Source organism: Ooceraea biroi, chromosome 3 (genome assembly GCF_003672135.1).
Source record: "Ooceraea biroi isolate clonal line C1 chromosome 3, Obir_v5.4, whole genome shotgun sequence".
Taxonomy (NCBI): domain Eukaryota; kingdom Metazoa; phylum Arthropoda; class Insecta; order Hymenoptera; family Formicidae; genus Ooceraea; species Ooceraea biroi.
Window position 1 is genome coordinate 10,013,026 of NC_039508.1, and position 27,329 is coordinate 10,040,354.

At 42.0% G+C, this 27,329-nt stretch overlaps 1 protein-coding gene and 1 pseudogene across 2 annotated transcripts in view; both read left to right on the forward strand.

The window, feature by feature from the left end:
* Positions 1-27,329, forward strand: part of LOC105276868 (rho GTPase-activating protein 7) — a 163,422-nt gene that overhangs the window by 48,935 nt on the left and 87,158 nt on the right. For both annotated transcript variants that reach the window (XM_011334844.3, XM_011334846.3), the window contains exons 3-8: positions 6,074-7,600; positions 7,688-7,862; positions 7,982-8,221; positions 8,357-8,605; positions 8,841-9,034; positions 12,450-12,492. In XM_011334844.3, the coding sequence (XP_011333146.2) occupies positions 6,074-7,600; positions 7,688-7,862; positions 7,982-8,221; positions 8,357-8,605; positions 8,841-9,034; positions 12,450-12,492 (2,428 nt within the window). The remainder of the gene's footprint in view (positions 1-6,073; positions 7,601-7,687; positions 7,863-7,981; positions 8,222-8,356; positions 8,606-8,840; positions 9,035-12,449; positions 12,493-27,329) is intronic.
* On the forward strand, positions 14,612-26,716 carry LOC105276867 (annotated as a pseudogene).

Below are 27,329 nucleotides of genomic sequence, written 5' to 3' on the forward strand. Positions count from 1 at the left end.
TCATAACGAGAAATAGCGATGTTTTATTGCTAGACCGCTGCCGTAAACCCACACGCGTTGACGCTCACAGCATCGACCCGTAGAAAGCGCACCGACGAATCGCAGCTTGTATTTCGATTGCGATGCTTTTATAGCTTCCATGAGCATTTCCTGTAACAGCGCTTCCTTGACGAACAAATTTAGAAGTCGTTTTGTGAAAAGCTGTTGTCATCACCGAGACAAATCACGTTGCGATTCGCAATAAACGCATATTATTTGAAATATTTTAATTATATTACAGAGGTATTTAATCGGAATTTAATTGACTTTTGCCAGCGATTGTAATAAAATTCCATAAAACTTTGACAGTAATTTGCCATACTTTTCTAGAGTCGATTTATAGTTGTACAAAAGCGTGTCCATGCACGCCGGAGTATTACGAAACGTATATGCCCAACGTTTAAAACGTGTTTAGAAACGGGCATTACTTATGCGTCAATCTAATGGAGAAGACGGATTTATAATGCAATTATATATACTGGAAAGTTTACGATAAAAAGCCAGTTACGTACCCTGAAGTAAAGAGAAGCGTGCTGATATAAAGTGGAAAGTAACAGAGACCAGATTTCGCGCGGAATCTCGCGCAAGCGTGAAGTAAATAACGAGATATATACATTAACGCTTAAATCTAGTTTTACATTTATAGCTTGTGCGCGCGCGACTAAATCCACAATGTATAATATATATATATGAATAAGATTTACAAGACTTGTCGTCGTTATGTCTAACGCACCACCGTATTCCTAAGGCGACGTGATCGATTTTCGAGTGTAACGTTACTCGCATGAAAGGCGAATGCATGTGGCGCAATTAATCTCTCGACAAGTACTTAGGCTCTTGATAGTGGAAAGAAATGCTGGCGAAATGCATCGCGAAGATTATTAGATGAATTATAGCGTTGTAGAGAGGGAATTTTTACCAATTAGTCGGTTGCTGATGATTTTAATGTCAGCTACTGATCACAGACGTTGACCTTAATCGATGTACGCTCGAAGACATCGTCGACTGTACAAGCAGATGAGCAACGATCTTTTAAAACGCTTTCCAAATTACTGTATTGAAAGTCTAAATATAAAAGACCAGGATAGCTAAACTTGACATTAACTATCCGATGGTCTTTTAGTTGTTTAATTAACAAATGGGCAAAATTGTTGTCGCACTTGGTGATTAAAATAAATACTGAAATAAATATCGAAACTTATCATTCACGTCAGCCAGGAAAAGTGTCATTTCGTGACCATCGAAAAGTGTACAAGGCGATCCTTCGCGCGGACATATAAGACCTCGTCCACCGTGGACGCATGTATACGTATACGTATGTACAAAACACCTGAGATCCTTGGCATCACGATACGCACGTTCCTTGCGCGAATGAAAATTAGCTGGATTTCCATTCGAACGTAGACTCGTGTATTCGTAAAGCATAACCAAATAAGATTAACAAATGAAGAGGATGTACATTCAGTGCCATGTCATTAGACGCAGCAAAACATTTTTTATCGCAATGTTTTAATATTTGAATGTTAGCAGAATCCTCAGTGTGCAAGTATACATGTGAAAATGTGTCGTAAAGAATCCATTATGTGTCGAAGAAATGCTCGACGCCTGCTTCGTATTATTAGCCATTAGATTAATGTTATTATCGTATATCGTGCGGGATCTGGCAATCGAGGCGTGATTGTACGAAGTGAGAAATTCATAGTCGATAATATGACGACATAAAATATTACTATCGTCGCGGGAAATTAATTAAGAGCCGACCGGTAGAATTCCCGAGTTATCCAGTAAATATGTGGGAAGATCAGATAGGATCAGTGGAACGAGTCGATTAACGTGTAAATAGTAATTTCTGTTCGATCGATAGGTCACATTTCATTCGACGTATCAATCTTGGGCCTCACGCTACGGTTTAATACCGTGATAATCTTTCGTATTAGCGTGTTTAATGCGAATGCGATTGAGAAGTCAATTAATTAAAACCATATTTTTACGTGCGAATCGAGGCAAGAAAGGAGATAAAATATAATACAAAAACTAAATTTCTAGATGAAGCAGCGTGATATCTACATTGCGTTGATTATTATGCAGTATTGATTGAGGTCACATTTTCAGGGTGAATTGCCGACCGCAGAAATTTATCTGATTTATGCGACGATTGGTATTAATTGGCAATTATCGCGATTAATTAACCGGTTCGATGACCGCAAACGGATTAAATAACACGCTCGAGAAAATGAGATATCAATATGGCACGCGAGCGTAACTGCATCGAAATCGTGGATGTGCTGAGATCCGTGCGATCGATTCTCCAAAGTGAAATGCGATCTATCTCACTGGCACGAGCCACTATTTACACGACGATTAAAGCGTTGGTTTAATTCGATCTGATTATCTTTTATGCTCATTGAGCGATTCTCGAACTGCTTCGGCCGGCACTTAATTAAGTTTCGAGTCAATTAAACCCGTACGGTGGACGAAACTATCACGCGCGAAGGCGGTGCGCTCTGCCTTTGGCACGACCTGTGCTAATTAATACGTTTTACACGTGAATATTTTAAAAACAACAGATTTCGCTTGTTTTGCATTTTTTTATGAGAAAACTTTGACGAATATTTAAAGTATTAATTTTGTGAATCACTAAACCTCTTTTTACCGTTACGCAAAGTTACACTCGCAGAGAGTACTTTTATACAACGGTACAGAGATATAACGATCCTGCACGTGATAATCATGCAAGTAAGAAAGAAAAACGGATACAAAGTATAGCTAGAATGGACAACGCAATAAGGACAAATTAAAATCTCGTCCATTACTTTAATAAAAATATCAAGATTTACTACATCCAATTTAAATATTAATTTAAATTCTATCGGGGACTATCGGCATGCATACAGCCATGCATGCTGCCATACTTGGCGGATACATTGACGACTTTGACGCGGAACAAGCTTCTCCGCTTAATGAACGACGCCGATATTTTTTCCAAAGTTTTTCTTATTCGAGCGGGTTGACGACTTTTCTCGCTTCAAAGGGGACGTTAGGTACCCCTACGTTCATTGCGCGTAGTGAAATTGCATGTTTGTAGTCAGAAAGGTCACTTCCGCGTCACTCGCTAATTAATTCGTTTGGTTGCAAATTAACGGTTCGACGGACGAATGACGGATTTGGCAGTGTGCAATTATTGTCGACCGAGAAAATCTTCCGACTTCGTTCTTTCTCTGTCATCTACAAAACGGGCGAGACTTCCTGCTGACAATCAGTCGCTTTCCCCCTATATACTTACAAGAAATATATTTCTATATAAATTATGTTATCTCTACTTCCTCTTTCTCTTTTCCATCTCTCTTTCTCTTTTACATGAAAATTCAATTCTGCGTTTCGTCAATGCAACTGATGGAGAGAATTATCAAATTCACCGCAAGTCTTTTCAAGTGTCAGAGCTATTCATTATAACAAGCACAGTCAGTTGCTTTGCATTTCCGGTCTGCTCTCACAATTGTCGTAAATAACATCCTCGCTGAACGATTTTCGTTATCAATATCGCGGCGAATCGGCGGCCGAGTGTTAATTTATTGTCTTCCAGCAACGTCAATCTCGTTGATTGTCGTTATCATCAGCGGCCGGCCCACGCGGAGGCGAGAGAAAATTTTCCAGACGCGCTCGTCTAATCATTGCGCTACGAGAGCTATCTCGAGCAGGAGGAAAGTGCGCCGCTAAAAGCACGACGTGCGTGCTTTCACATAAATATCAACTTGATAAATGTACCAGCCGGGGCGTTATGGATGAAGAATATTAGAATAGCACATCGTGGCGATGACCGTACGCCATTGTAGGCGTACCGAGAGAGCGGAGATTAAACGCGATTCCAATCAGGACGATTCACATGCACGCTTCCGCGTCCTTCGACGGAAATGCTGCACTCGATCTATCAACAATTACGACGATTAAGATCTGCGTGAACAATTGGCGGCACAAGCAAAAAACTTGTCGCTCTGTTGAACTGATGCATCCTTTGACAAAAATAACCTTTGACAAGAGAACCAGGCATGATGAAATAATAAAGTAAAATATTATATAATATTATACAAATTTGCTCCTCAGTATCGTGAAATAAATTGAAAAAATTGCCAACAAATAGAACGGTGATTACAATTTGTCATCTTAATTGCAATGTGTAACGTATTGCTAACAGCTACGTGATGAATTCATATCGTACAATGAAGGGTCAAAGGTCAAGCTTACGAACATACTCATTATTAAACGGTTGCAAGCGGATTATTGCTGCGAGACGAGGTCGTAATTACGTCATAAGCATATTCGCCAACGTCGGGATTAACCTGTTGGAATAGGCTAGTCGCCGAAGATAGATCAAGGTGTACTAAAGCCGCGAGATTAGTCGCCGATAGTAAACGGGTTGACACATTCAAGACAGTTATATCCCGATATCCTACGCAAGGCGGGCATTAGCCCGCGGCGCACAATGTAACACCCGCGTAGGAACAATGGGAAGCTCGTGCACGATGATTGATCGCCCAGCTGTACGCAATCGTACTGGCTGGATATCCTCAGGACCACCACCTCTCCTCCTCATGCTTCTCCGTTGTCTTATCTTGGCGGCTCTTCGTCTTACGCGCCGCTGTCTTGATGAGTTTCGCTAAGTCCGGGCCGGTTAGACTAACTGTATATGCACCGACGGTTTGCATACCAAATACGCACAGCAGCCTATAAATTTTGCTCACTCGCGGGCATGCGTGGTGTATCGTTGCATCTCGCGTTGTGTCGAGATTTGTCCGTTTTTCCTTTCGCTGACTGCAAGTCTCGATAATTATCTTCTAGTTTGTGAGACTTTGATTGAAGACTCTGTTTTTCTTTTTAATTACAGTTTTAATTTCTCGATTTTCAATATTGTCTGTTTCCGGATTTTTCATCCACTCTTCGCGTGATACGTTCAAGTATATATCACAGCTCTCACTTCTGAGATTGGATCCCTCTCGAAATCGTCTTAACGTTCTCGATTTAATCAAGCTTATTCTTTCCATACGGGATAATTTAACATTTAACTGATCAACGAACGAAACGTGTTAATTTCGTCTGATCCGGGCTGTCTCGTGTATAGATCGCGATCAGAATCGTGTGGGTTGCATCGAGAAAATTATGCAAATTCAATTTAGCTCACTTGTACGAAGGAGGATTGACTCGAGGAATTGGTGAACTTTAGCATTAGCATTATCGCATCTAAACACTACGTGTCACACAAACTTGTGACATTGACACTTATTAATTTCCCCAAGATCAAAAAAGATATATTAAATCGAGTTTTAATTGTCTCAAGTATTAAGTATGGAATACTTGATCAAATAGTCTGTATTTCTACTTTTAGATTTATCCATGTCAATTTTAATCAAGTCTACTTTAATATATCTCTTTAAACGTAACGTAATCTTATGTATATTAGCTATCTGCATTAAGCGCATTTCGCTGCAATTCTATAGAGGATTACACAATGATAGAGTGGGCGAGTGCCTCAAGGATGAAAAAAGCACGACTGATGGATAAATAGAACGAAGGAGGAAGAGAAAAAGAGAGATGGCACGCACTTTGAAATCGGCTCGTCTTAAATCGCGGCAGTTGGTTTTCTGGTTCCTTTTATTTTGCATGACGAGCATCAAGGACCACATTGCCTTCTCTGCTAGCCTCTCTCATAACCGCTTCATTATGCGCCACTTTATAAATACGTTCTGCTGGCTAACTGTACGCGCGAGATATCCGCGCAAAGGTTACTGCCTATTGCCGGTAGGATTTTGCAAGTTTCTCTTTAGCTTCATCGATCGAGGGGCTGCCTCTACGTTCGAGCGATAGTGGCTTCCCGTAAAATGCTTTCTTAGCTACCTCGTTAGCTAGCTCACACACAGCACATATGGCAATGTTACATTCTATTCGCGAGTTACATTATATTTTACCTAATAAAAAGCATTTCTTGTTAAAAAGGCTATTCCCATTAACGTAATACTCTGAAATTTTTTATTGCGTTCAGGAGGAAATTGGTGAGATAATCGGGTCAGCTCCGACAACTCCACTCCGCATCGTGGAAGAGCCAAGGTATCCGACTCAACCCGGAGGACTATCCGACTACACAAATGAGTCTATCACCCCAAAGTTCTTGCCTGCGAGATCGCACAGCCTCGTTAGGAGACAAGACTCTTTGCCGAGAGGCGATGAGGACATCAGTGACTGGTCGGACAATTTCCTCGCAGAATTCAACAGCATAATCGCCAACGAGATCAACGAGTTGACCAAAGAAAAGACGAGGAGAGAAGTCGCGCGCAACAACGATGACGTTCGGATAGTACAGTACAAAGAGCTACTAAACGAATTCGGGATATCCGACAGCGAGAGCTCCGATAGGGTATCCAGCGGTGAACGCAATTCCCCTGAAGATGAGGTGAATCTTCGAGATCGCGGAAAATATTTTATCGACGACGATCGTCGCTGCTTACTAAACTCTGATTACGATGAGCCGCAGGATCGAGTAATTCCTGACGGAAGAAAGAGCGGTAGCCTACCGGAGAACTTGCAGGACATCATCGGCAAACACAATCGATTTCACACCGCGGATACTCTGAACTCTGACTACGACGAGCCCAACAGTTGTCTGCCGACGAACCCGATCAGAAATCAAATCGATCGGATCGCTTCTAGTCTACCGTCGAAATTGGAGCGCGGAAGTGCCCCGAAAGACACGCGATTGAACCTTTGCCAAGCACCAAAGACATCCGTAGGATTAAGTTTGAAGACCAATGAAGACGTCGGTGCCGAGGCGTTCCAAGCCGGATCGCTCGGAGGAGCTGAAGAAAATTCCGACGAGTCCAACGCGAAACTGCCACCGCGACAACGATCCGAGAGGAAGATAAGCCTACCTGTCAATCTGATGAGCCAAAAGCGTCGAAAGGCGATACGATTGCAGAGGTTCCGACTAGGCTCGGAGGAGCAGGAAAACATGGATCCTGATTACGATGACGTATTTCCGAATGAAGAAATCGGCAGATCTAAATCCTTGGACAATCGCGTGCCAAAATCGGCACCTGTAACGCCCACGGAGGAGAAAAAACCGCCTTTCTCAAAATTGATGAGAAAACGACATACGCCGATGTTTCACGAGAGCTCCGACGATGTTATCCTGGTTAGTATAGCCTCACTGCCGGACCAGGATCTGCTACGTTTGAAAAACGATAGACTTCACGACGAGACGAGGAATGACAAAGCACATACGAAGGAAGCGTTGACCAAGAAGAGAGCGCTATCGCCGTTAACTCTACGTTCCGATATCTCTGCAAAGAGATTGTCAGAATCGGACAGAGACATCAGGCAGGTGAGCCCGGTGGAGAAACTGAAGAAATTCTCGTTGGTGCGACGGTGGGGCAACGATGTCGCGGTGAATTGCGATTTGCCCGTGAACGACGAGGTTGATGGGAATTGCGGGATCGAAAACGGAACCCTCGGCAAGTTGGAGCACACTGACGTGAAGAGGATCATGGAGGAGCAGAACGCGAAAACGGGATCCGTAAGTTTTTCTTGCCACTTGTTATTCTATTTTTATCAATCTTTAAAGATTTCAGCGCGTTATATATTTATTTTATCTTACTCACAGTTGCCTATTTCCTTGCAATCTTTATTGTCGAGAATTCGGAATGGCTCGGGTTCTTGTTGTCCAAACAGTCCACCGATGGACTCTCTGACGTGCTCCGACATGGCAACGCAAACTTCGCCTGCGATTTCGAGGAGTTCTAGTTTCACTTGGGTCAGCGATTGCGACTCTCCCCAAGGTAATTTTCGTGCCGTTCTCGAATTACTCGGATGATTTGCTGAATATATATTCATGAGACTCATAACTAATATTGTAGATGTTATAATTTGTTAAATTACTTCTCTGGTCTTATCGCAGCCGAGTCCCAATTAGATTCACAGTCGTTACAAGATGAGAGTACGTTGGATCCAGTTTCACCTCAAGATACTGTGGACGATGATAATAGATCCTCGTCGTCGTCACAGGATCTCCTGCAGAGCATGGACGAGATTTCTTCCGGAAGTCTATCGCCGGATACCACCGATAGAGCATCTCCGCTTGAAAGCGGAATTGGAACGGCGAGTCCTCCGAGAAGTACGGATCGACGATTAACCAAACGTAAGCGAAATAATGACATTTCGCTATGTTTTTCTCTAGAATTTTTGTTACTCGTGACTTATAATTACATTTGTTCACGACTAAACATAAAACGATTCTAACATTTGCTGAAACTTTTACTTGTCTTTTACATAGCATCAATAATCGATCAATCACCGAATAAATGTCACCGCAAAGAGACGTGGGAGCGAATCAGGCGACGGCCATCAAAGTTGAACTCACGAAACGACAAAAACTCACAAGACGTATGGGTCAAACGTGAGAGTGTGCATACGCAAACGAAGACGAACGATCAGTACTCGCAGGATGCAGTGGACAGCAGTAGCGGTCTCGATGACTCCTTGCCGAGGATCAAGGCGCCTCGGCCCACGAATTTACCGCTATGTGAGTCACGCTAATGTATCTGCCGAGTTTGCCTTCCACACATTCATGTCAAACTGTTATCCTTATACCTCTTTTCTTATTTACGCGTAATACGTGTCCACTGTTATTTTGTTTTCTACATAACTCGAGTTACTTGTCACACAAGACACATTTTAATTTTTTTATTTTTCTATAATTCTCTGATCTCTCTCTCTCTCTCTCATAATCTAACTGTTTGATTGTTTCTACGAGACAGGTTTATCCACCACTGCAAGCAGTTCCTTGAGCTCGGGCGAACTGCTCGAAACGCCGCCCCGCGCACCATCATCTCCATCCGCGGCGAGTCTCCAGCTGAAGCCGGAACCTTTAGCTGTCGAGATGGGCGGGAAGAGCAGCAGCGCGCCGTTATTGGAGAACAACGACGCCGAGAACACCAACGGGAAGGTGCCGGTGAGTCTCCGTCAAAACAAAAATTCTATTTACGCGAATTTTAAATATCCGAGGTAAACTAGCAGCGCTTAACACTGTATCTATTTCCCGTCCTGCTTATATCCCAACTACTCTTTTTTTTTCAACGTGACGCGCAAACTTGCATCGAATCACTATTTCGAATCGTGCCTTAAATATCGATGACTGAGCCGAGCGGAGAGCTAGAGACTCGGGATTTGCATCGGGAATCTAGACTCGCGTTCTAGACAGGACAGCAGGCAGGTATTAATCGTGCGGCAGCTAAGCATGTACGATGCTTGATATCGAGATTACCGGCTATCGTAGATATACGCTATCTCGACTACATTTGGCGATCCATCGGTTTACGGCTATTAGTCTCTGCCCACGTGGTCCACGTACGTTGGCCGATATTGACTGCCCTACCGCGTCTCGCATCCGCCCACGGTCCGTGTGGCCCATGAAGAGTGTCACAAGATTGGCGTTTTGTTGCCGCGATGAGCCTCGATTTCCTTTTTCCGACAGGTATACCCACCTGTTTCGCGGAAGACGGGAATTTCTTGCAAACTAGCTCATCGCTCTGCCGTGGGAACCGGTTGAGCGAATGCGTTCGTTTAGCTCTATGAGTGTCAAGCGTATGCACCATTGATCTTCGTATGATTAATTGTTTCCCAGAATAATTAATGTCCACGGTTTGCGTGGGTTACGACGCGGAGAATCATTAATAAAGTTTGGAGGACGTCACATACATCGAGTGTAAATTTCCAATTTAGCTTTATAGAGCTTCAATTTGCTGTAAACGGCAACTGCGTAAAACAATGCAAATTTGAAACTAAATTTGCAATTTACGCGTAATTACTTGAATATACGCCTTTTACGAAGTTCCTGCGAGTACTTGAATAAGAACATCGGAAGAATTAGTTTCATCGCTGTTGGTGTTTCCTCCGCTGTAAAGTACAAATTAGTTTATAATTAACGGCACCTAACTGCTATTTACAAGAAAGTTTAAGAAATTAGTAACCAGACGAGCAATTTTATGTAGGTCGTGTTTATTGTTCTATCAGACAATGTTTCTGCCGGTAGCCTTTGGTACCGTCTCAAGCATGTCTCTCTTGACACACATGATATCCTGCATCGCGAGGAATCTATCGTTCATTTCATGCATGAAAATCAAGCGCACGGTCAGTCTTTGACGGTAAAAGCAGCGCTCCGCGCGGATGCACTTGGAGTGAAGTCGATATTCTATTTATCTGAAATGTTTTCGGTGCAACCGAGAATGCACATCGAGCATGCTTCGATCGTTCGACTCGCGTTGCGTTCCAGTCGCGCAGCTCGACCTTTGACGTGCGCAAATGCGTACTTGGCCGCACGTTGAACGAGCTGCCGCAAATTTATCTTCGTGGTTTGGTAGGACGGTGGCCGCATATGCAAATTATCAATGAAGTGTCGGTACATGAGAAGATTCGCGCTCGAGTGAGCACGTTGCCTCGGTAAACATCCATTGCACGAGCGCGCGCGCGGAAGTCGCGCGTGAACACCCGGTACTGAATTGCCCGTGTTGGTGAGCGATCAAAGCTAATGGGGCAGCCAGGCGTGGTGGCGTATTAATCGGTTGGCATCCCTCGAACCTCGAATATAGCCACATCGTGTACTCTATCACGTACGCGTGCACGAAGGCCGCACCAGGGAAACTTAGGTTCTCGTCAGATCGGCCACTCTCTAAACGTGCATTTCTCTCTTGGAAATCGTATGACGTATGTGACGCACGATTATTCTTTTCCGAATCAGTGTCCGTAACCGTTCAAATGCCGGACCAGAAACTTCACGCGCGATATTTCCTGAGTAACGTAAAATCATTTTAATCGGTCGTTAGTTTGATTTCGTACACACATTGGATATTTATATTTCAAAATAAAGATACAAGACACTTATATTGTCGGGACTGTCAAGATTGCAGTAGCACAGCCGCCTTTCGTGTCTCTTTCATAAAATATGCTTCTCGGAGTACCGGTAGAAATACTGGAGAGAGAAATACATTTGAGACTGCGGAGGAATTTTCGGTAAAACGCAGCATACCTCTTTGCGTCATATTGTTTCGTCTCATATCTCATCTGAAAACGATGAACGAAATGATTTGGCAGAGTAAACGAAATCCTGAGAAAAGATATAACTTTTGTTTGAGAATTTCGTGGGAGACGCTTTGAAGCTTAGTAAGTCGTAAAAAAAGGTTCACCACGCCTATTTGGTTTTGCTCGAAAAATATTCGACGTGAAGACTATGATATTTTTAAAATATGACATCGATATACGCGACTTTTATGTTCATATAATAGCAAGGCTTCCTTGCTTAATCTCACGATTTATTTCGTGATGCTGCCCTCACTCTGATCATACTTCATTTATTATATTGTCATTACGTTGTGACGATTATTTCCATTATAAATCATATTTTAACGACGATCTTTATAACTAAAAAGAATAAACTTCAAAGAATAATAACAGAGTGATCAACAGATGAATAATTAAACGCGAAACCCCTCCGAAGCTTTGTAATACAATTAATGCTGTTTTGTGTAATTATATTTAATACTGTTACTTTATCAACTTCTTAATTTTTACATAGTTTCTTTCACGTTTTAATCTTTTGATGACTTAGTGATTCCGTGTGGAAAGGAAATGATCGATTCGGCGATGCTCTTTTTGAGGCGAGAAGGCGCGCGTGTTACCCAAGGTCAATTACAAACTTCCAATTTTTTTCGTGAATATTGGAAGAGTATCGATCGATGGTGCATCCGTGCAGTGGGGCACGATGTAGATAAGGTCATGGTTCGTTCGTTGTTTTCGAGGCCGACTGGCTCAATACTGCAAGTAGGTCATGGTTCAACCGCGTCGATTATTAGTTATCTCCCGTTGCTAGGAAATGAGACAAAGTTAGAATTCTCTGACGATTAAGGATAGCGATCTTCTGTATCAGCCTGTTGGCTAATGAAATATGTATGTAGTAGCTTCGCGTAAGATTCGGTAAAATTAAATCACCCCCTTCTCTCATTCGATATGACAGTATAAGATTACACGATCGAACGATTGAATTAATAACGAGGCACTTTAATCTGCGTATTTGAGTATTCCACTTCATCCTTGATGTTTCGACTAACGTGTATAAATAATGTGCTTTAAACATCTATCTTAGGCTGAAATAAACTTTACTGGTATACTAGTAAATAATCGTTAAACAGGCGAACCAATTCATTCTGAGCGATGCTTTTACCGCGGCAGTTTGAGAAATATCGTTGCTACGGTACATCTAATTGCAGTAAACGCGTCATTCGTACTGACAGCGCATTTTCGACCTTTTGTACGATACGACAGTAAGCACATATAAGATCGTTACCGTTTTTCAAGCAAATTCTCTGTTTCAGAGCTTGCAGCAGCCACGCTCACAATCGGAACGGCAACTATCAGGTAAGTCCTTCTTCAACAGAGTAACTATTCTACTTGATCACACGGACCGGCGAAGGTGAAGTCCGTTTCCCAGTATCGTCTGCCTCTCCTAACCATTCTCAGTCATAGCAAACTTTTAATGGCCACTTTGAATGGTCTCTCTTGAAAAACGATGATTTGATTTCAAGGCGATAGCCTTGACAGTTTGCACTCGATTATCACGTGGGTGTACTCGACAAATTATTCCTTTCGTATTGTTGGCGCGCAAAATGAACTCTTTCAATTGCAATCAGTTATCTCGGCTATTAAGTAAAATATGAAAATAATATGAGCTGTGAATGCTAGGACGAAGGATATACGATAACCTTTCGCACACGAAATTTGAACAAGATCGATTAAAGGTACTTGTTCGGAAATTTATACTGAATTATTCTGAAACACCGCATATATATGGCTCGTCTGTAAATGTCTTTCCCTGGTCCGCGTTTGATCACAGTTGGACGATGTTGGTTGTCGAGTTTACAACGGTAATCTGTCATTAATTTACGCTCCCTGCACATTTGATGCAAAGGAACTCGCAACACGTGCAATAATTAATATTGACATCTTTGATCGCGAGAATGTGAAACAGCGCGCTGCGCCACGCCGATGATCGATACCGATCTCCCCGAACAATATCGGCCAAGCGTCCGATAACGAGTTTAGTGCGTAATTAATTTCCCTCGTGAGAGAGCACCGCCATCGAATGCAATTTGCGGCAGCGCGTTGCAAACGGCGGAATTTTCACCCTCCGACCGCGGTGATACGGTAATGCGGTGTCTGAAGGTTCATTACACAGAGAGACGCGTGGTATCTCCGGTCAGAATTAACGCGCGTGCAATATCGTACGCGCTATTACGCAGCAGAAATTAATCGAAGACACTGAAGCGTGTTGCGACCCGCGCGCGTAATTCTCACGCGGCGGTTCGAGGCGCTCCGAGATTTATGCGGTTACGCTAAAGTTTCACGATATTACTTCGGAGTTACGCTGCAACCTTTAAAAATGTTGATCCGTTAAATAATCTTATGAAATAAAAAAGTTTGTAGTATATTGGTCAAAGTGTGTTGGTTATTCTGGTGTGTTATCCTGGATTGATATTGATTATATTGTATTATTATTAAACAGCGATATATACACGTAATGTATAGAACATGAGAAACACGTGAGATATAAAGGAAAAAGGAAAGTTTAATTAACTTGTGTGCAACAATGTAAAAATAATGATAGATGTCGAGAGATTCAGCTTCCAAGCTTATCTGCTATCCTGCTCTATATGAAAGTTCTATCAACTTCCTATCTAGAGTGCACGCGGTTATATTGTGTCGAATTCGATCGCGAAAGTTTAATTAATTATCGACGTGGACTAATTGCTTTCTCGCTACGCGGTCTCGTGGCGCGACGTGATTACGATTTCCGGTATAGGCGCGCCCAAGGCTAGAATGCATTCTACGGATGCGCCGGTGATGCACTCTCCTTCTCGCTCGCGGCAATCTAATCGGCGTGGCGCTAATCGAATAAATCTCGCGGTAGAAATATGGTGGATGTAAAGAAACGATTCCGTGATGACTCGCGACAGAGTGGAAAATCAGCGATACCTCTGCCGCCTTGAACTAGAAAATTACTTCCCCGCATGACGTCGCGAGAGGGAATCTATTTATTATCCGGTGTAAAAATAAAAGTTTACGCCATATTTTCCTCAACGGTCAACGAAAAAACTTGATTCTCTCGATAGGATGATTGGATTAGATAGATAGTTGCTTGGACGGATACATAGATAGATAGTTGATATTGGAATCGGAAAAAGGGAATATTTTTCTTCTCAAAGTACCCTAAATTCATCTGCTGCGTGTCTGCAGCACGCGCCATCTCCGAAATTGGTCTCGCGGATTACGAATTAATCAGATTGGATGATAGACAGTGCAGAGGCGTTGCATGTGAAACATATCGAGCGCGCATCGGTGAACAGGTGGATGATTTGATTGGACGTGGATGATTTGATTGGCGTGCAGAAAAACGCGTGGAAAAGAGCGGGACGCACGGGACGCTTGCGCCGCGGCGCCGCCGCCGCCGTCGCCGTCGTCGGTGGCTTTCGTTCCGTCCCCCGGTGGAAGTCGTCGCCAGTCGTCGCTATCACGGGTGCCGTGGCGTTGGGCCGCAGTTTACGAAGCGGCTTTCCACGCGACTCGCGCGCGCACGGCTCTCGCGCGCTGTCACGCGGCTCGCGTTCCGTGCCCTGTCATCGTGCGCACGCTTCATTAATCGATCACGAGCCACAAAGGTACATACGAGTAATTGCGTGTAACTGACCGCGCGATACACGTCTCAAACGGGTCCTTCGATCGACCGGAGCGCCGATCCGTTTGAACGATTATAGGAGAATTTTAAGGCTTCTTTTATCATTTTTCGAACATTATTTATTATTTTTCGACATGCAGCGACAGCATCGAGTCTCTGATTTTAGATTCGCAGGGATACGATCCCTGAGAGGATTCGTGTATCTTTGCAGTTTTCTTCAGGATTTTATTGGAATAAAAAATGTTCAGGTGTACAGGAAATGATTGTAAAGGAGGTGTTTGAGATGTGTTGTTTCGTAAGACGAGATGAGCATCTCTAAATTCCCTTCTATACGTCATTATCAGAGAATGTTTACGCGCGCTTTATATAGACCTTACTTTTTCCAGAGAAAAAGAATAAAAGAGACTGTTAAGAGGGCAAAACGATGTCTTGCAGCACAGCTGTTTCTTCTTGGAAAAGTGTTTTATAATTTTCGGACGCCAGTCCGTCACACTCGCGTTTTTCAACGGCGTTTGGTATCCGTCAGCCATCAGCATGTTGTAACGCATTAGTAACCTGCGGCCATGTTTAAAAACGTTTGCAAATGTCAGTGACCAAGTTTTCCTTGTCTTGAATTGAATCATGACATAATCTCCTCTCTATAATACGTTCATCTTTTGCCTTACGGATTTATTATTTTGTAAAGACAGCTAACAAGACATTAAATTATCAAATTATTATTGTTATGAGAAAAATGGGTGATATATAGGAATTTTAATAAATTGTTACAATTTTTTAAATTTCCTTCATATTAATAGTATTATTCGAAATAATCGACATTTTCTTACAATTTTGACAAAGAGCTAATTAAAACATCAGAAATTCAGCTCTAACAAATTGATATTTATGGAGAACAGATTCCTAGTGCGTCTTTGGTATATTCCGAATGTAGTCGGTATTATCCAGGTTCTTGCCAAGACATGCGCATCTTCCATACCGTTTAATCATGAAAACGTGAGGTTCGGTTTGAATAGCGGAATCCACGGATTCTTTATCAGCTATCTTAAAAAGCAAATTAGCTGACGATATGTGGCCGTCGTAACTTTGCACGTCTCATACTATTTTCATCCGATAAAAGTTCCGGCGCTAAAAATATGAGGCAATCCCTAGCATGAAATGTCTGTCGAAGCGGACATGTGACAAGGACTTTATTGACAGGCGGAATTCGCGAAATTCGCCGGCGTCGTTGATAACACGGCAGTCGCGCTCCATTTGCGCGTTCGCCATTTTGCCGCAATTATTCACGGCGACAAGTATCGTCGCTTTCCGTCTCGCGTTTCATGAAATTTATACAATTTTGTGAAACGAGACGTGAAAGTACGATAGCTTGGAGGATGTCGATGTTCTCTCTCACTCTCTCACTTAAATATATGGGTGCAACAGTTAAAACCCCCGGTCTTATATTTTGTCGCACTCTTTCATCTGCACGTATAGTCGAGCAAAAATGACTTTCTCCTTATGTAACACTGTAGCATTAGTCGTATATCAATTATCTAAACTTTATTACTGTAGTCAGTGCTATAAAAGACTACAAAACGCACGTTAATTATAATCATAATGTTCGTCTTGATTGGCCATTAGATGGCACTTGTCTGAATCATTTTCATCGCTTCTAATATGGCAAATAAATGTAAACAACCAATATCAAGCTTTCCATCTATTCAAGACGATTGGCTCTTCCACATTGGCCAATGATTACATGACGTTTCGTAACAATACCGAATTAAGATCGATACCCGAGGCATTCGATTGTATGAAGAGATAGCTCCCTTATTATTCGCTGAAAGTATTTAATCTCGCTATTAAGCGAGCTCGGTTGGCTCGCACGTCATACCAGGAGAAAGGCGTCGGTTTCCCTCTCGTGTGGTTGGTCATTGTTGACCTTCGTTGACAAACTGTCGAGAAAAAAGACTCTAGTCTTATCTAGCAGCAATTTATCTATCTGTTGGATAAATAATTTGATGCGTGTAGATTTTGTAGCAGCCGCAATCGCGAGTGGTTCGACCTAACCGCAGCGTGGCTGGCAAAACTCATACGTGGACGTGGTACTTTCATCATTTTTTTATTTAAATATGACTTTTGATTCCGATATCAATATCGAGTATCGAGAAACGGAGTTTTAGTGAAACGATAACGATTTGTTTATATCGTCTGCTTTGTGCAAGTTTTATTACTCTTAAATAATATATTTTGTGTATATTAAGTTTGTAAGATAATTTTGTTTACGTTGTAATTCAAAATTATTATTAGTATTTTACGGTGCATCTCGTAGTTTTCAGTGGTTTAAAAACTGCAATCTCCGCCGTGCTGCTCTGTTTAGACTTTAGATGCTACGAACCGCGAAAGGTCACGCTATATTTTTCCATTTATTAATAAATATACGCTTATCGTTAAATTGCGGACGAAGATTACTTTACTCCACTAACGCAACGCAGCAGCTCGAATGGCGCGAAAATCCCAAAACCGATAAACAACCATTCGAGTCGCTAAAAATCTGAAAAATTTGATGAAAATGTACTTTAGGCGTTTTTAAGCGTCAAACATTAGGAATATCTAGTTGACATTTGTTTTGCACGAATGCACGAAAGTCTCCCGATGAAGACACACGTAACGGCTTAGCGGCGTAACTGTAAATGATTCTCGTAACAGCACGTTGACGTAATCACGTGATTCAGTAGAAGATACTCGCGATTTGTAGTGCAACAGATGACGGACGGTTTCCAGACGCATTCTCACAATCAGATGCATCCTCAGATGTATCCGATGCATCGCGGTCACGTCGGATGCGAACAAGAGCACATGCAACGAGTTCGGAAGACGTTTACGAGACCATCGCAACCTGTTACGGTGAGGTGTCGTCACTGCAAAGTGCCACAAATCGCTCGTTAAGCATCGTGATTACCGCTTTCCTTCGACAATGTACACACCGCCGCGTCTTGCGCAATAAATCTTTCCATCGTCGTGCGCCTGAAGAGGTGCTGAGTAACCTTGAAGAGAGGCGGCTTTTGTGCGCGCATATGCTCGCTGCATTTTCATCTATTCACGGTTTCGCGGCTTTCTCTGCAACCGGGGCCCGTTTAGTCTTTTCTTCGCGAACGCGGAAGGTGCCGACGGACCGCCTTAAGGAGTGCTGATTAATTTGCCGCAGCGTATGGCGCGCGATGACTTTGAAGAAACATATCGATCGTATCGTCATCGAGTTCGTAGCAGCGCGAGAAAGCTCGTTAACGAAACTTGAAATTTGATTTTATACGAAGATAACTCGATTCATTTTTATTCGCCCGCGCAAATGTTTGAAGGTGAAAGAAAATATTAAAAGTTGCAAGAGCAAAAGATTGAATTATGGAGCAGAGGATAAATAATTCGAGGAAACGTGAGAGAACTAGATGAAAGCGAGTTGGAAGTTAAGCTTGTTTAGGGGAAGAGTGGAAGAGATAATAAATTGCAAATAATGTCAAGTGTGAAGCTCTTGAGTAGCGCAGAAGTGAATAGTAAATTTCCAGCGGCGCGGAATTAATCTCGTCGATCTTTGAAAACAATGTGATTTGTTTAGAGCAAAAAAATTAAACAAAAACTTGAAAAATTGTCAAATATTGTCAAATAAGTTTAGTTTTGCAATTAATTTTGCAATAAGTTTCACCGATTTCCACGTAGATTCCTCCATGTATGTGTGTCAAATTAAGATTGAAGATGCGCAGGTTAAATGGAACAGACACGACAGTTGTCGCGACAGTTGTTGCTTAGAACAGCTTTCTCTCTGATTAGAAACGAGTTTCCCGATTATTTTTTACGCAAACCTGGAATTTCGTAAATTAGGATCTGCGTACTGGTGGAATCGCGGTAGTATCGAAAGCTTAAGAAGGGAAACAGCGTTTTCACCCATGGTGATGGCACACCTTTCTCCTCGATACGTCGCTTTCTTCGGCTTCCTAATAATGACGAAAATTTATTGATCGTTAGACGATCGCGGGGAAAACTTTTACCGCGCACAACGTAATAATTGTATCCAAAAGTAGATTTGTCATTTAATGACTTGCACTCACGAGTGAATTTTGTTCTGACATATTTTTCGGTTTGTATGATTTTTCGACTTTTTCCATTACTCGTAACTTTTCGAGTCCTATCGCATCTTTCACCTGTTGTATATGTCGGGATTCGATATGGCTTCCACATGTTTCGCTGTCTACTTCGACAGATGAGATCAATACATGTCGGGAGTCAATGTCTGGCAATGCTCGTTCATATTCATCTTACCTTATCGATTCACCTGTCAAAGAGGAGGAGATATTTTAAGCTTCAACTCTCAATATTCCATTAGATTCTCTTCAGTTGCTTTGCGTATGAGACTTCCATGATAACTGTCTACTGCATGTTTTTCCATAATGATTTTCTCAATCGATTTTGTGTAGCGTAAATATGCGTTATAAAGGAAATTTACAACTTGCGATACTTTTCTTATAGAAATTTAAAAGAGGATTATATGTTCAGAAAAAATTATCAAATCTTTCTCCTATAATCGTTTTTTTTCAACGCAGAATATGAATTATTCAACTCCAGGAAAAATAAAAAATATGAGACGAAATATAACTGCGCTTCAAAGAACAGTTTCAAATTAATCGTATAAACCGTTTTTATTTCTTGACACAAATGATCATAAAGTGGTCATGACTAAAAATATCTTTTGCGGAAAAAAGAAATAAGAAAATTGTTCTGACAAAAGAATGGAGAGAGAAGAGAGAAATCAAGCTAAGAGAAAAATTGAGGAGAACTTTTAAAGTAAATGGCTCTAAACGAAAGATTTAATTAGAGTCAATTTGATTCATCGGAAAATGTTATTTTCCGACGGAAATCGAAAAAGAACGTTCTTATTGGTCTGCAGAGAAAAGAATCGCGGAAGGAAAGCATCGTACTGCAGGAGTTCTGTGAGCGAACCTGGTTATGTTCGCTTATCGTCTTGCTGACTTCCGGAAGGGATTCGGATCGACGGTGTGATATAGCAAACAATCGTCTTCCGAGAACGAACAGTCGGTGGCAACAAGTGGCACGGTTCGGAGTGAAGTAAATACAAGTAGTTCTTGGTTTTCTCATCCTGTGCGTGAGAACGTACTCTCTTCCGTTCCAGAATTGAAAGAAAATGGGAAAGGATATTTTTCATCGTATATATAAAATATTACAAAGTGCAAACTATTTTGAGACATAATCTGCACCGAAAAAAAATGAATATATTTATCTAATAAAATAAATTAACCAAAGAAAATATATTTTTTACGATGGAAATACTAAACAGAATTCTGATAATGACGCAGTATGTCTGTGCAAGAAGAAGAAGAAATATATCGGACGGCTCAGATTTGGGAGAGTTACTCGCTCGGTTGCTACAATTCAACGTTATATATTCGTGAAGCGGAAACGCGAATCATTTTTTAATGCCAGATATGTCAAGCGAAGATTGTCGAGCTGGTACTCCGAGTTCTGGTAATATCGACGAGACCGGAAACACCAGTGGCAGAAGAATGTCGCACTTCAAAGAGTACAAATTCTTCCGTAGCTTCAGCGCGAAAGTGGAAAACTGGCCGATGCGCAAGGCGGAAGCGCTATGGCGGCGAATGCGCGAACGGAAAATTGCAGGTAGGCGTTCTGTTGTTTTATCATTTAAATGTGTAGTTTCCTATTATATTTACTGCATATATAATAAGCTGCATTTCTAAGTAATTGTTATGTAAAGACTGTTTGCGTGATACCTTACACCGTCGATGTACATTTCATCCTTATTCTCTCATGCGGTAGCAACATACGCAGCCTGATACGATTGACGCAAGAATAATTTAATAACAAATTAAATATCAAAAGATGGACAAGCAAATTCACCGTTATGACAGACATGAAAATACATTACTTCGTCGCATGTGATAATTAATTTTCGCGAATTATCAGCTATAATAGATGCGCATCGGCGCAATAGTGACACCCGCGTCGGCAACCGTAATAAAACTCGTTCCCACATGTCAGATGATAATGATACGATGGCGCGAAATCTATTAGAGCCGGATTCGCGCTTCGTTCCAGACAATCATTCATTTATATCCGCCGTCTATCACGGCTATGTAATGTTCGTGAAATTGCATAAACTAGACATTTCTGTTTTTGGACTTCCGGCTCTCTGGATGTATTTTCCAATGACATGGAAAATTTTGCATAGACATTTCATTTCCGTTTTTCAACGTTTGCGTTATTCATCGTACTTGTGCGACGCATGCATCTTTAATTGGAGTTAGTGCAGCTGTTTCGTGATAAATACGTGGTATTAATTCCTGAATTGACGTATCGAATTGACGTATCCGAATTGACGTATCGAATCGAATCGAACGTTATCTCGTTCGCCATAATTTTACAGCCATCAAAAATATTTTGAACGCGATCTGATTGTCAGATGCCACCTGCTTCAAAGCAATTCAGCATCATTCCGGTAGCTCGTAAAGCCGGCTCATGTTTTCTTTGCGATTTCCAAGAACGATCGAATGGAAATTTTGTTCGCTACTGAAACAACAGTCGGTGAAAAGCAACATCTCGAATGACCGGTTGAAGCGCACCCATACGCGAAGAGATGTCTTTACGCGTCGTAAAACTAGCGTTAAACGGCATGACGCATGTCACGACAGCATCATGCTTTGAAAATATATACTATAGCATACAAGAGAATTTATACATATACAGCAAGTAAAATCTCTATTTATCATGTTGTTCAAGAAAGTTGATTAAAATTAATGACTATAAAATGCATACCACGATTGTATGCAAAGTATTCTTATTTTTTTATAGGGATTTTTCGTTCGGTTTTTTCTGCGAGAATAATTAAATCAATTCAAACCGAACAAGATTTCAGTCCGATGGGATTGCGTAACATATCGGATTTAATTATTCTTTGACAATGGCTGACTGGTTTCCGCGATAGGAGCCGTTTCAACAAAAGCTTCAGCTGGTTTTCGTTTAATTGAAAACTATCGGCTGACTGCTCTGTACCGCTCCGTGTATGACACGTTCTTACGTCAATCAGATTAATGAATGAGAAAAAAATCGCGTACGTTGTTCCACTGACGATCCCGTAGCCATTTATTTCGGCGATTGATCGTAAGTGCGATGAGTGAAGGATAATCATTACAATTAGTTCCGGACAAACAAAGTGACGTGTTAATGATAAAAAGTTCTCTATTGAGTTGTTCTCTCGATCGCCAGCAAAGATTTCGTTGCAGCGACCAGTGAAAGGCTAAGTATTTTGCAAGCAATTATCACGCTCGATAAATCGTGGATTTCAATCGACCCAGAAAGTATCGCGAGGCTGCGATAATTGAGGGTTGTCGTGATGAAAAGTGTGCTTCCTCGAAACAATAGAACTGTTTCGTAATGCAACATCGTTCAGTACAAACCACCAGAAAGGACCACCAGAGCCGTGGAATATAATATATATAGCGTACTGCCGTTATTAAAAAATTTCGAACTTCATTAAAAAATTAGTTAACGGTGAAAACATCACATTAAAAAAAAACAACCTGAATATTTATGCATGTAATGAATAAAATTGCTAAATTCAACGTAACAGTCTTGAATGATTCGAGACAGCGTACTAATAAATTTGCTGAATATTAATGAACACCAGTGTCTGTATAAATAATATTTTTTATTTGTTTCCATCACATGTTGCATGTTCGTGTGTTATGTAACTGCTCAATTTCATATGTGCGGCGTGCACTAAAGTTTGGGTTTTACACTTCACCTGTAGCTTCTCTTCGGCATCCTAAAATATCCCGCGGGAACGAGAACCAGCCAGCGTCTTTCCTTGTGTGGAAATATACCGTGCGGCTTGTTGAAGCTGCCTTTCGGCGAAATCGTAGCCATTCCAAGTTTTACTTCCACGGAGAATCAAAAGGATTACCTCGTAGAATACAGCTAAAGCGACAGAAATGCTTGGCAGCTGAAACTACCGTGTACTAATCCCTGCACGACTCGTACCTGCTCGACTAAAATACAATTGTTATCCTGTGTTCCTTTTGCCTGGCCACAAAAGCGAGGAAGCAATCTCCGCCAATAAAATAAATTCGTCTCTTCAATTCCAACTGCCATTTAGGGAAGATAGAGAGAGAGAGAGAGAGAGAGAGAGAGTAATCAGAGGAGATTAAACGAAATAAGTTTCCAAAATAATTTCTATAAATATCTTCTATAAAAAGCCTGTATCTCCCTTTTCTCTCGCATTTTTCTGCGATACTACGAATTTCAAATGTTGACGTCTACGAAAATAAAGTTGAAATGTGTTTCATTTGTTTTCATTTTAAAATGAATTCTCGGTCCGTCGGATTAATGCGGAATTTCTGCAGCATACGCGAGTGCAATCTGCGTCGCATCGCTATTGTACAAAAGTTATTAATGACGTTTCGCGAAACAGTACTTTGGCTGGAGCTTCAATACAAGCCGTACCTGCTTCTCTATTTCAATAAACACTGACGATAAACTTTCTGTTTGACGTACATGTACTCTACAAGTACTGTTTAATACCGTTATAACTGTGATTGTTACTGGGATAATTATTTTATCAGAATACATTAAGTTCGAGTCATGTATTTTTATCGTGCTGCACAACTCGAGTAATTTACATAAAGGCAACTGGAAACGAAAGTCAGACCAAAAATTCTAAACTTTCACGGAAAATTAAATTAATGGAGAATGTTGTGAAACGTGCAGCGTACATTTTAACATAGGATTTCTGCACAGCTTGCCTCGCCCTGATAGACGATAAAAGTACAATGGCGAGCAGTCGTTCAACCCGACCGACGCAGACCGACAGTCTCGTCCAGCTGCGTAATTCGCGGATTCGGCGTAAAACGCATACGGTACGTCGTCGGTGCAATGCGCGCGTCAGGATTTATTTGTGGAGACCCGCGGGCTTATAATAGATCACAATATAAACGCGCGGCACACGGCGATTGCGTTGGTCCCGTCGAGTCAGCTTGTTTGTCTTGCGAGAAACGTGCCTTTGGTCACCACTAAGTAGTCCTTGGTTATAAGCTGCCACCCTCACCCCCTGTGCACAGTTTATTTTCGACGATCGCTTTGCGAGTACATGGGAAACATCATAATGCCAACGGTGGCACCAATGACAGGCTTGATCAAAATCGCTCGTAATTTTCGATCGCGGTCGGGGTCTTTCAGAGTATCTCTTACGAGAATACATAAAACTCTACGGCATTTTCAGCCAATCAAAGGATATTAAAGTTTATGATGAATCGTATCATTGTACAATGTCAGTCGATATTAAATTGCTTAAAAGTCACTTGAACGATGCTGCACTGAATGTTTGATCACAGGCACACACGAGAAGGAGGGCTTTCTCGATTTCACCATAGGGTAATTATCGCGCGGCGTCTCTTTAATATCTTCTAAGCCGTAAAGTCGTTGACAAAAGAACAAGCGCGCGCGAAACTCTCTGGGGTATCGGGACGATCGAGACAAATTGCAGTTTAGAAAGTTCAAATGCGTATTCTTCGCGGAACGAAGGTGCGTTTGCACCTGAGAATGCTCCGTCCTTCCAGTAAAGGCCAAGACAATGGGTGAAACAGGATATTTCGACTGTGTTCGTGGGAATGCAGTTGTATCGCGCGAAAAGTCATTTCATTCGGTGCGGTTATACGCGTATACACGTTCCATGTACTTTTTATTAGTCACAATTTTCCTTAGAACAAGGAAGAAACTTTGTTAAAATTTTGTTGAATAAATTGTTCTTTGTGTGAGCTGTGCAATGTCTATCGTAACATGAGCGTGATTTTACGGTACAGCGGGTGGTTAACGTTATTACACAATGCGAGAAATATAAGCGATATCGAGACAATTAAAAGCATGCCGCGTGTTTCACGCTGAATAATCCACGTCTTCCAATGCGTGAAGAAAGTGAGACGAAAGATTAATTCACGATCAGATAACGATGGATTAGTAATTTACCGATGTTGTTGGATACCATGGTACAGATTTATTTGCTGCGAATGTTGTCCGACACGGTGACACTAAAAATAATATCGTCTGTGATATAATAGTGTGTTCTGCCCGATACAGCGGAACTGCCACATTAAAGTTTTGCAACTTGCTCTCGTTGACCTATCCGAGTAATATAATTATCTGAAAGGCGCTCTCCTTCTTGTCAAAAATGTCAAAAGAACGCGTAGGAAGGAACGCCGTGCTAAGACAAAACGAACAACTCGAAGACGAGAAGCGTAGGTATAAAAGCGAGGGCGACAAACGAAGAGAAGCATGATTCGATGCTGGTATCGCGGGGGATATCTATCCTGTGCCCTCGTATAATTTCTCGCGCCGACAGGACTTGTAATTCCCCTGAAAATGACGCGGAGTTCGCTTTCTATGTGGCGCCCAGTGTTCATACGCGGGCGTTCATGCAAATTGTCGGATTTATTATGGCGCGAGACGGGTATGCATATGAGGATCCGAGTTTCGCGGATGGGTATACACACACCCCGTTGATTGCGCTGCCATCCACACGTACACGGAGTCTTCGACATCTCTCTCTTTCCTTTCCTCTTCTTTACCGCCACCTCCGCCGACTTTTGAATTTCACGCCATTGTCGTGGCGGTATCGGCAAATCGCATCTCTCGCAAAAACTGCAGCATCCCGATCGAAAGTATCAGGAACATGATGAGGATATCGGTTTATTAATATTCCGGGATAATGTAGCGTAATGGTGAGATAATGCGCGGTAATTGGCTCGAAGGTAGGTGCCTATAGAAACCAAGTCCGTCAGATAATGACGAGATAACAGGCATATTTGGAAGCGTAACAGAATGCTAGAATGCTTTAATCTCCCCGCCCAAAGTAACATTTACCAAGAAGATAACATTCGAAAATCGCTGCGTAAGAGCAAAATTACAAAGTCCATGAAATTATGATGAGATACGATCACAATAAGACTGTGTATTTGGCAATATCTTTGTATCTTGTAATCGACAGTTTAACATCACATCTAAATAATCATTTTCAAACTACGTCCAGAGGACGGCATTTCGAGTTTAAACTTTATTGATTTGACCAGTGGCTCGCGATACACTAATCTCGTAGGTAAATAAATTTTTCAACCGGAATGGTCGACGTATGTGTGCGATCGATTTCTGCATCTATGTTTGATGCGCATCGATGTGTCCGATATCATACGAAATGTCGCGAATGTCCAACAAAAGTTCCACGTGCGCAAATAAATCGCGATCAAAAACAAACTCGTTCCCGTACTCTTGGGAACGTGCAGCGCAGATTGCCTGCTGACACGTTCAGTTTGTCTGATGCATATGAACGCATCGCTGCACCGTAGTGGATTGCCACCTAGTGGTGTTACAACGAAGCGGTACACGCGCTAAATCGCATCTGGATCCGTCTTTCGTTTCACAAGAATGCACCGATGGACTGTGGCAGTCTCTCAATTTTTTTATTCCCAGTTCCATTTCAATTTCTCGCCTTGACATCGACGTGTAAAACGCGGTGCACGAGGACACACTTGTGACTCCATTTAGAAAAAAATATTCATCTTACGTGCGTAAGGAACGTTTCTGGAATAAGCTTTAATGGCAATCTTTCCTTCGTGGCGGTCGCTTTTTGCGCGACCGTGGATTACGCTAACTTTATAAATCATCTGCGCTCGACGGCAGACCGCACAACGCACTAATTGAGCGAGTATCTTTATTAATAGACTATATCGCTGCTTGCATCTCTCGTTTATTTCTATTTCCACGTTATTTATAGCATTTCTATCTTTATAATTCTACAATTCTCCCAAGACGGAACCATCGTCAGCGGCGCTGGCCGATGGCAAACAAATCCAAAAAGAAACGAAATAAACCGATTAATCGAGCAACGCCGACGAGAACCAACTTGTCTACGCGCAGCCTTGAGGCGAGCGCGTACGATAAAGTTGCTGCGAGACGAACGAGCCTAATAAAATTCATCGAGTCTCGTGACGATGCAGCTTTGCGGCCGGGCCGGCGCGTCGCGTTGTACCGGGTGCGTGAATAACGTTAATTTGCGGCTTCTGCACCGCACCTTCGACCGGTTTAGCAACTAAATCGCGAGACGCGCGAGCACGAAAGTGTGTCGACGATCGCGCGTCCGATAGATTCTGCGAGGGAGATTTCACGGGTCGTTCTCCGCGTTCCACCGGGATGTTTTGTGATTAATTGAAAAATGCAAGGAGCGTTTCTTACCCCGGCGGAAGTTGAGAAGTCCGCCACGCGGAAACGCGAGCTCCTTCCGAGCAACTTTTCTCATTTCGCTTCTATAAAGAGCGACTCAAACTCGGATTTTACTTTTTCACGATGATACTGCTCTCGAAGAATCTTTTAGTGTATTCACGAAAGTGTACTGATCGCGAGGAAAACTTTGCTAATATCTTTCGATCGATCCGTGTGACGATATCGATTTCGTTTCCGTTCCGCATTAACG